At 41.8% G+C, this 11,295-nt stretch overlaps 1 protein-coding gene and 2 pseudogenes across 1 annotated transcript; all 3 read left to right on the forward strand.

The window, feature by feature from the left end:
* Positions 1-257: 257 nt before the first annotated feature.
* On the forward strand, positions 258-2,206 carry LOC143400319 (olfactory receptor 2T8-like; annotated as a pseudogene).
* Positions 2,207-8,279: 6,073 nt separating this feature from the next.
* LOC143398968 (olfactory receptor 2AJ1-like) lies at positions 8,280-9,221 on the forward strand. The gene has a single exon (XM_076855662.1). The coding sequence runs from the start codon at positions 8,280-8,282 to the stop codon at positions 9,219-9,221; it is 942 nt and encodes a 313-aa protein (XP_076711777.1).
* A 566-nt stretch (positions 9,222-9,787) lies between these two features.
* On the forward strand, positions 9,788-9,887 carry LOC143400628 (U6 spliceosomal RNA; annotated as a pseudogene).
* Positions 9,888-11,295: the final 1,408 nt, after the last annotated feature.

Here is an 11,295-nt window from a genome sequence, read left to right on the forward strand (position 1 = left end):
AGGAACTCATTGAGACCCTGTTTCAAAATAAAATACAAAACAGGGCTAGGGATGTGGCTCAGTGGCTGAGTAACCCTGAGTTCAATCCCCAGCACCAAAAATAAAAACAAAAAGAAAAATGAGAGATGAAAGATTTGAAATAGGTTTCATTATTACACGTGTGATTATTTAGAAGGATATAAATAACAAGGGGCATTTAAAAAATTAATCTGTCTCCTATGTTTCCACTGACAGTGTCTCTTCTGTTGTTTGAAATCATGGAAAGTGGGAACACCAGTTCCTACTTCATTCTCTTAGGACTCTTGGGCCACTCCAGAGCCCAACAGTTTCTCTTTGGGATGGTTCTGACAACAGCTTTCACCTCCCTAGTGAGCAATACCCTCATGATTTTCCTAATTCAGTGGGACCTCCGGCTCCATACGCCCATGTACTTCCTCCTGAGCCAACTGTCCCTCATGGACGCCATGGTGGTTTCCACCATTGTGCCCAAAATGGCTGCTGACTACTTGACTGGAATCAAGTCCATCTCCCCTGCTGGCTGTGGCTTCCAGATCTTCTTCCTTCTCACTCTGGGTGGTGGAGAGTGCTTCCTCTTAGCAGCCATGTCCTATGACCGCTATGTGGCTGTATGCCACCCTCTGCGCTATCCCATGCTCATGAGTTGGCCACTGTGTCTGAGGATGACCATGGGGTCCTGGTTCCTGGGAGCAGCTGACGGGCTGATGCAGGCAGTTGTTGCCCTGAGCTTCCCGTTTTGCAGCAGGCGAGAGATAGACCATTTCTTCTGTGAGGCCCCTACGCTGGTGCGCTTGGCTTGTGCTGACACATCTGTCTTTGAGAATGTCATGTACATCTGCTGTGTGTTGATGCTCCTGGTGCCCTTCTGCCTCATCCTGACCTCCTACAGTCTCATCCTGGCTGCTGTCCTCCACATGCGCTCCCCAGAAGCCCGCAAGAAGGCCTTTGCCACCTGCTCCTCACACATGGCTGTGGTGGGGCTCTTTTATGGAGCTGCCATTTTTAACTACATGAGACCCAAATCCTACAGGTCAGCTCACCACGATAAGGTGGTGTCAGCCTTCTATAGCATCCTCACCCCTATGCTGAACCCCCTCATCTACAGCCTGAGGAACAGCGAGGTCAAGGGGGCCCTGAGAAAGTATGTGGCCAGTGTGTGGCCTTGAATAATGACTACAAGATCATCTACTTGCCCAAACAGGAAGGCCTGTACTAAGACCTTGGTATTTCTTCGGGAGAAGGTATTTAATTTTCAAATATACTTTGGTATAGATATAAATATATTTTTTCTGCTTTACTCTGGATCATGCAAGAAGGTCCACACTTTGAGTTTGTTTACTGAGCTGTCTTCAGCAGGTCAAACTGTGGATTGTTAAAACTCTGTCAATTAAAATGTCAGTAACATTTCTATGTCATGCACCACAGTGGCTTCCTTTTTAAATAATGAACTAAGTGTCTAGTAACTGAGGATTGAGGTTCTTTGCTGCCCATCAGTGTATGATTTCCACAGTTGGGTGTTTAGACTGCAGGCATCCTTTTCAGAGGTTTCCACAAGTCTCTGCACTTGCAGCTCACGCCCATCTCAAGCAACATGGCCCACTGAGACAGGAAGGCTGAGGACTCCTTGGAACAGGACCTGGGCCTCTGCAAGGGAACGAGGCAGGGAGGCTGTGCGGTCCTGGAGGAGACACGGGCCTGGACAGCACCCTTCACTGCCCCGACGGCGTCAGCTGCGGGGGCTCTTCCTTAACCACAGAACCTGTAAAGCGCTTCCTCATGGACAGCAGAGTCTCACCCCAACCCTGGTGCTCATGGAGGCTTGGAAACTAAAGGAAGCTTGGAGTTTGAGCTCCTGAGACAAGAGCCCCCAGCCAGCGCATATGGAGCTGCAGCGCTGCAGGACTGCCCCCCTGCCGGTCCCACGAGGCTGCGCAGCTGCGCGGTTACCCTGGCCCTGGGCGCGGCCGCTCTGCGACTGTGTCTAGCGGCCAAGTGGCTGCAGGCGCTGTCTGTGCCTGGGTGTTTCCCTCCAAGGTCAGGACGCTGGTCAGAGTCCCGCGTCGCACTGTCGGTGGGGCTGCTGTTTTCCTGCCAGTGGTCCTCCCTGGCTGGCGCCTTCGCGTTCCTCGGCCCATCGCTTAGCCGAGAGGCATCTGTGCGGTGTGCAGTGCGAGCCGCTGTGACCTAGTTGCAGCCAGCCTCTCTGTGTGTCACATGCCTCTATTCCTTTAGGCGATGGCGGTGACTTACTCAGCCCCTTTTCAGAGGGTCTGCTGACTTTAGCCAGCAATGAACACGGATCCCAACTGTTCCCAGTATTATCGAAACTTTTCCATTTTGGCCAATTCTTGTGAGCACTTGGCTTTTCATTTGAATTTTCCTGATGACGAATGGGCCCTGAGGACTTGTCGTTAGCAGATTGTCTATGTGCTTATGTTCCTTTTTGTGTTTTGAACTATTTCAGTTTTGGAAAAGGAGTCTGTGGATACTTCAAAACCAAACACAGCCATAGATTTCATAACAAAAAGTATAGAGCACTCAGAACACTACTGGGAGTTTTAGAAAAAAAAAATCATGAATTTTCTGACATACCTTGTAAATATATGCCCCCCAAAATTAATATGTGTGTGTGTGTGATATTTCTCTTCCACCTCCTCTCTTTTGCTAGGAACTGTTACTTTAATTTCTTTTAATTATTATTTCTTACAAACTACTGGTCTTCCATTGGAGGGCAGATTCCACTGAAAATCTAAGAGCTTTTTAAAATTGGGACTCTGGTGTTTTGGAACAATCTTTGTTTAACAAATGTTTACATACTCCCAATAATTAATAAGGAATAAATTTGACACCTTTAAATAAATTGTTGAATTTGTAAAGAAAATAAATTTGGCTATGCATTTTTAATAAACCTATCTTTCACACATATTTGTGTGATCTTCAAAGACAAAGCTAGTGAATTCAAAAACCATCCCAAGGCTGTGGTTTAAAATACCACCTACAGTGTTACTATTGTGATTCTTTTCTCCTCTTCTGCTAATCTTGTCTTGATCTAGTTCCCGTCTTCACCAACTTTCCTTCTCTTGAATATGGCTCAGTAGTTGTCCCTGGTCAGGTGGTGGAAGCTGCAGAGGACTCTAAGCAGAGCAGGAATAAAATATGCTGAGTAAACAGAGCAGGGTGCAGAAGCTCAGGAAAACTTTATTTTTTCTTTTAAAAACTGTTTTTTCTTGATCTTTTTTCTTGTTGTTATCATCATTACTATAAATTTAATTCTACATGATTAATTGATGGCAAAACAGTCCATCCCTTCTCCCCTGAGAGCCAGCCTCGCCATTGCTCCCGTAGGAGTGCCAGGGCTGCCCTAGGTGTCCACCACTGTCACCATGATACTTAGGCCTGCTCCCGCCCCCTCCTTCCCAGGCCATGCCCTGGGGACTGGCTCCTTCTGCTGCCCTATGAAACGACCACTGTTTTCTCCCTGAGGCCTCTTGCCACAGGGCTCCCAGTGAGGACCTGCCTCCTGTGCTTCTGCTTGCTGGTTCCAAATGACTCTTGTGCAGTGCGCTTGCCAAATCCATCCCATCTGAAGGAGTGCCAAGTCCAGGCAGCTCTAGTGCCCTCAGCCACTCCCTTGGATGTGTCTCTTTGCACAAGCCAGGGCTCAGGGCCATTGGGGTGAGGGTGACTGATGCCCCAGTGAGCAGAGGAGGATAAGTGAGAAATGCTGCCTTTGGTGTTTACCTGGTGAGGTCCAGGGAGGTGGAGGCGGCCCTGCAAGTGCACAGGTGGAACTCGGGGCTCTGGGGTGAGCCTGCAGCAGAGCACACACCCATCTCAATGCCTCACCAGTGCACCGAGCATCCATCCTGCCAGGCCTACCTGGTTCTGGGGGACTGATCTGTTTGCTGAGAGCATGAGGTCCAGTGGAGGGGGACTTTACCACTGAATTTGGAGAACTGAAGACGCTGAAGCCTCTGAGAGTGCTGGGTGGAGGGTGTGTGCTGCAGAAAGCAGCCTGGCATGGAAGGGAGGCAGGTAGGTAAGATCCACCACTCAAACTCTCAGACGAAGTGGAAGGCCCGCAGACCAGGACTTAGGAGGAGTGAGGGAATGTGATGGAGCAGAGTGTGTGTGTACTTAAAAGTGAGTTCCAGAAGAAATGTCTGCATTAGGACGAAACTGTATATGTATATGGCAAAACTAGAGGCAGCTAATTAATTCAGTTTTCTTTATAATAATATTTTAAATTTTCATCTCATAAAATGGTGCATGCTAAGCATTTTGAGTAACATGTACTAGAATTATGCTTGGTTGTGGGTTCCCCAAATTACAATTTAATAGAAACTTTCAGAGCAGCCAATAAATGTCATGAGAGGCAATAGAAATTTTCCCTTCCCAGATCTCACTTGTCCAAGTTAGTGAATTTTATTTTCATTAATATGTTCCTAGAATAAATTCTGATTTCAAAATGTACAACATTCTTCAATAATTGTATGTATATATACATATATATACACATACATACTGTTTCCCTTCTGACTTAAAAATTAACTTTAATATATGCCACAAGTCAGCTTTCAGAAATTAATTCAATGCAATAAATTAATAACAATTTTATTTCAATAATTGTAACACCAATGGAAAATATCAGTAGATTAAAAGAAATATAAATGTATAAAGTATAACACAAAATTTTGGCTTTGTTAATATAGAACACTTAGAGACAATGATATTCATGACCTATTTCTCCTAACAAAATCTGAGAAATAACCGTAAAAAAATTGAACAATGGTTAACTAAATTTTCCTGCATCTAGTCGAAATTTCCTATGTTACAAAACAAGAATCTGAAGACTTTAGGGGCAAGGGAGTACTGGGGATTGAATTCAGGTGCATTGGACCGCTGAGCCACATTTCCCAGCCCTATATTGTATTTTATTTAGAGACAGGGTCTCACAGATTTGTTTAGTGCAAATGATTTGCTTTGGAAAATTGCTTTTACTGAGACTGTCTTTGCACATGTAATCCTCCTGCTTCAGCCTCCCAAGCTGCTGGGATTACAGGCATGCAATCTCATGTCTGCTCTCAAGACTTTTGATTTATAGGGGTGGGAAAGAGTTTCTGTGTCACCAGTGAAGTCCTGGTGTGACTATATTTACTCCTGAGTTTGGGCTCTGAAATAATTCTCTTTGTCTACTGTGACCTTTCAATCTTGGCATTGCCCCTGACATTGAAATTTCTTCTCCTTGTTCATACCCTGTAGTGTTCCGATTGGCCTATTGCTTTCTTTCTATTACCCCGCTGCCCTTTTTTAAATGAAATTACCTAGAAGATTTATGCTGATGTTTTTCTCTATTCTTTTCTCCATACCACGGTCTATGTTTCCTATTTCCTTAAAATAAAGTGTCTTTTTTGACCTTGAATCAAAGTCTTTGTGAAGCATTAACCACACTGGTTAAACTTCAGATGTAACTGACTCATTGCTTATTTTAAATGATAAAACCTTAGGTATACAGAGATGCTTAGAAAATTTTACAAGATGTTATAGAAAAGTAGATTTAAAAGTTCATTAAAAAGTATTAAAATCATGTGGAGAACATATTTTGGGGCCAGTTTCCAAGGTTACAGAGGAGAGGTGGGTAGGAAGTCTGTGTTGCGTGTCTCTCCAACATTAACAAGGATTTGTGGAGCGAGGTGGGGAAACAGACTTCACCCTGGGAAAGAGTTGCACGTCCAGGGGAGAAGCTGCCGGTGTGTACCAGGTTCTTTCTCTCTCCTTACACATTAACTAGCTTGCTGTTAGAGTACTCATCTTTGGATTCAAGTGTATCTCTTCCAGTCAATCCAGATGCCACTGAATGGCACAGAAGGTATAATTTCATTAATAATCCTGGAATCTTAGGAGTGTGCTCCAGACCTGGGGTGATGGGTGGGCAGAGTTGTGAAATGTGCCTATGGACATTCTAGGTGCCTCATAGAAATTGCACCCGGAGATAGAAGCAGGACGCTGAGGGAGACAGGAGTGAGTGATGTTGGCTTCCCAGGGCTGCAGGGAAAATGTGGATGGCTGTGTAGATGCAGTGAACCCCACAGGAACACAGTCAAGTCAGAAATGCACAGGAGGAAGAACTTAGGAACAATTGAAAATATTTGATGTTGTAGTTCATTTAAAAATTCTGTCTGTGGTAAGTCTTTAATGGCACCTGCAATGGGCACAGGGTCTGCTAAACACAGGGATCTCAGTAGTAAATGGTCAGGGGGTGACTTCAATAAAGTGGAAAATTAATTGGAAAAGCAAAACCAGAGGGAAAATATGCTTCCAAGATAACAGTATTGCTCAATTTGAGTTGTGAGTGATTTTCACTGATGTGGGAAATGTCTGTGACCAACCAGCTCACAGGAGGCACATTGTCTGAAGTCTCCACCTGAGCGTGTCATCAACGCTTCTGAGCTGTGGGTCAGAGCCTTTGGAACAGCCAGGACAGGGGCACAGGCAGGGTCCCAAACCTCACTCAGCACTGGTCTTTTTGACTCACTTCTAGGTCATTTTATTAAAAAAAGGATCACAGCAAAATGCTGCTAGCAGTCCAGAGAATTAGAAATAAGGTTAAGAATTGATCTAGTGCATGATACAGAAACAGCATTTACAAAAAAAACATATGCAAGGCTAAATCATTTATGCACTGTTAGTGACTTAATTTTCATATGTGCAAATATAAAAATTAATTATATTTAAGCTCAATAGTAATCGTCAATGAGATGATCAATTTTTTGTTGTTGATATATATATATATATATATATATATATATATATATATATATATGTATATATCAATTATATGTCTATATATATATTTTTTTTAAAGAGAGAGTGAGAGAGATGAGAGGGAGGGAGAGAGAGAATTTTTTTTTAATATTTATTTTTTAGTTATCGGTGGACACAACATCTTTGTTTGTATGTGGTGCTGAGGATCGAACCCGGGCTGTACGCATGCCAGGCGAGCGCGCTACCGCTTGAGCCACATCCCCAGCCCATATGTCTATATATTAATTAGACATATCAATCATAGATGTATATAATCTCCATATTGAGGGAGAGATTATATATACAGAACATTACAAATAAGAATAAAGTAAAGATACAAGTAACCACCTTCCCAGTATAAATAAATAACATGAACACCTATGATTTCCCATATGTAGAATAAAAAAGTTATGATTCAAATTTTACACATTAAGAAAACAGAGAAAAATAAAATATATTTGTAAAGATACATTATTGATTTTGACTACATATAGCTTTCATTTCTTACATATAAACAAGGACAATATTTAAAATCATCCTATATTTCATCCTCTGTAAGTTTTATCTACTTAAAATTTTATTTAAAATGAAGTTTCATTGTCATAATATTTATGTGTCTATTTTTTTAAAGAGAGAGAATTTTTTAATATTTATTTATTTATTTATTTATTTATTTATTTTTAGTTTTCGGTGGACACAACATCTTTATTTTTTATTTTTATGTGGTGCTGATGATCAAACCCAGCGCCCCACGCATGCCAGACGAGCGTGCTACCTCTTGAGCCACATCCCCAGCCCCTATGTGTCTATTTTTGTATTTACTCATTTGTTCATGGGCTGCTGTGGAGTATGCCCTTGAGGGAGGACTCTCACATACCAGGCTCATGTAGAATGGTCTCTCTAGCATGGCCCATGTATGTTAGTCATGAGCTCAACACCCATGATTGAGCAACTGCTGAAGGCCAGGTCTGTCCTGGGCAGTGTCCATCATGAAGTTAACCCTGGTGGAGCAACGACAATGAGTGGTGAGTGGAATTGACCTATTCATTTAATAAACAGAAGGCCAAGGTGGACTGCAAACCCCACACAGCAGAACAGTAAGGAGACCAGAGGAGTCCGGATCCAGCGGGAGCATTGGTATTTTAAGAAGCCTGTGCAGGGTAGGCCTCCTTGAGAAGGTGAGAGCTGACCAAAGACTGGACTTCAGTTCATTACGTGGAATTAACTGACACTTTGAGACCCAACAGAGACTCAAAGGCCAATTGAGCAAGCTAAGCATGACCCAGGAGCATATCAAGTGCAGGCCCGCTCTGTGAAACAAGCCATGGGTCTTGATTACAAAGCATGCATCAGTAACCTCACTTATCAGGCAGACCTATGTAAGTGACATCGAGATGCAGCACTGTTTTCTTTTTCTAATTAATTAATTCTATCTTTTTAGGAAAAGCAGAATCAAGATGAGGCCCGACAACCACAGCGCCAACACTGACTTCATCCTCCTGGGACTCTTCTCCTCTTCCCACTCCAGTGTGGTCTTCTTCTCCTTCCTGTTTGGCCTTTTCATTGTGACCCTAACAGAAAACGCCCTCATGATCCTGCTCATCCGCAGGGACCCGCGCCTCCACACCCCCATGTACTTCCTGCTCAGCCACCTGTCCTTCATGGACATCCTGCACGTTTCCAACATCGTTCCCAAGGTGATCGCCGACTTCCTGTCAGGCCACAGAGCTATTTCCTTTGCAGGCTGTGGGATCCAGGTATTCCTGTCCCTCACGCTGCTGGGTGGTGAGTGCCTCCTCTTGGCTGCCATGTCTTGTGACCGCTATGCGGCCATCTGCCACCCCCTGCGCTACCCAGTGATCATGAGCGAAAGGGTCAGTGTGCTCATGGCTGCAGGGTGCTGGCTGGTTGGGACCCTCAACGCCATGGTGCACACAGGGCTGGTACTGCACTTACCCTTCTGTCGCTCTAGAGTGATTGATCACTATTTCTGTGAAATTCCTGCCATGTTGAAGCTATCCTGTGCAGACACCTCAAGCTATGAACGAGGGGTTGATGTGAGCGCCATTCTATTTCTGCTGATCCCTCTCTCCATGATCTGTGCATCTTATGTGCAAATTCTTCTCACTGTCCTTAGGATGAAGTCATCAGAGGCCCGGAAGAAGTCCTATTCCACCTGTTCCTTCCACATGGTTGTGGTCATAATGTACTATGGGCCCTTTATTTTCACATATATGAGACCCAAGTCATACCACACTCCAGGCCAGGATAAGTTCTTGGCTATATTCTACACCATTGTCACGCCCACGCTCAACCCTGTCATCTACAGCTTCCGGAACAAAGATGTCTTGACGGCCATGAAAAACGTGCTCACAAGTAGCTTCCCATATAGAAAATGAATAGGAAAAATGATGAACCTCTGTGTACCTTTACTTCCATATTTCACAATTAGAGGACATCTATTATTATTTTCTCTGGGAAGAAACTAAAGCTTCTATCCCTTTAAGTGTGGAAAGAAATGCATGTTCAAAACACTAATAATAACACCTATGCAGCATGTTTTGCTCTTCAATCCATACCTAGCCTGTGTCTCCTTCTGTGCTGTATATAATCATCCAGGTACTTGCAGGAAGTGAAAGACATCCAACATCTCCAGGCCCTGCCTCCAAACTTCAGAAATACCTTTTAAATTACACTCATGTACACACCATTTAAGAAACATGAACCTATGTGTGTCTCTATTTTTATGAAACTGAGTAAAGTTACATTTCAAAACTTTACAGATCTACAAAGAATGTGAAATTCTCAGAATTTAATTATGTGGTTTGCATTGACATCTTTGTTTGCGGAGTTGAGATATTCAAATGTGTACTGACACACCCATACTTGCTCTGATTGTAATAAAATAGAGTTATTTTTGCTAGAATTAAGATTACATATTCTTTAAAAACTTCCAGAATGTTGTGCTCACTTCGGCATATACTAAAGTTGGAACGATACAGAGAAGATTAGCCTGGCCTTTGCACAAGGATGACAGGAAAATTCATGAAGCATTCCATATTTTTAGATATGCAAAATTGTGGTATATATGTCTAATAAGAATTATAATTCAGGGGCTGGTGTTGTGGCTCAGTGGTAGAGTGCTTGCCTAGCATGTGTGAGGCACTGGGATGGATTCTCAGCATCACATATAAATAAATAAAGGTCCACCAATAACTAATAAAATGTTTTTTAAAAATAAAGAATTATAATGCAAAAAAGTACATGTATAAAGACATGAATTGGTGTGAACATACTTTATATACAAGATATGAAAATCGTGTTCTCTATGTGTAATAAGAATTGTAATGCATTCCGCTGTCATGTATTTTTAAAAAATCAATTAAAAAAAATCCAAATGTTGTCTCATTTCACATATACATAGTTTCATGTTTTACAAATGATTCTAGAAATTTATTTTAAAATTATTTTAAAGAAGAAAATGTTTATTAAGATTTCATTTAATTAAAAAGAATTAATTTTAATAATTTACAGCAAAACCTAGAAAAACCACACTTTTTGAGGCAAATGTTCAAGTACTTTTTATTATATTGAGCTCAGAAGTCAATATTAAATAAATACTATAAAACATTTAAGCAAATGTGAAGATGTATAAATGGGTGAAAAGTTGTCAATTTTTCTTTCACAAATGGAAATTTTAAAACAATAAGAATAAATATTAGCAAATTTTGGTAAATTTGATATGATAAAATGTAGATAAGTATAAAATAGACTACAAAGTTTTAAAACAAGCAATCTGGCAATAAGCATTAAGGACCTTTATTAGATTATTTTTGTTTTCAATCATATTTATAATGAGGTTGACATAGAAATATAATAAACAGTGGTCATATATTAATAAAAATTTTTCTGCCTGAAAGTCTGGGATTTTCTTACTTGCCTTCATTCCTAGAATTTTGTATTATTCCTCAAGGGCTTTGATGGTTTATTTCACTAGACTCTTAAGAGAAAATTTGCAGCAGGATATAGGTATAGCAAAGGGTTGCCAGAGTTCCAGCTTCACAGAGATGCTTATTTCAAAAGCAGTGTGTCATGCAATGTACACTCTTAAAACTTCTTTTTATTCCTCACAGTAACATTCAGGTGGAGTCCCATAGCATGCAGTTGGGGTTGGGAAGGCCGGAATACCTGAGTATGTCCAGCAGGGGAAGGTCACCCTCAGTTAGCAGCTCTGAGGGCAGCCTCAAATATGGGGGTCAGAGTTGGGAGATTTTTCAAAAGTCTCATCAACCTACAAGCTTCCTGAAAACAACTTTCAAGGCTAACAGACTTAGTTTCCCAACTGAGATATAGAAACAGAAAAGGCTGCACTGAGATTGAGGGGAGATAAAACACCTAAAAAATGGTATATGGAAAAAAAGTTGTATTTATATGAAAAGAATTTTTTAAAAGCATGGTCCAATCTGGACAGGA

Source organism: Callospermophilus lateralis, chromosome 5 (assembly GCF_048772815.1).
Source record: "Callospermophilus lateralis isolate mCalLat2 chromosome 5, mCalLat2.hap1, whole genome shotgun sequence".
Lineage (NCBI taxonomy): Eukaryota > Metazoa > Chordata > Mammalia > Rodentia > Sciuridae > Callospermophilus > Callospermophilus lateralis.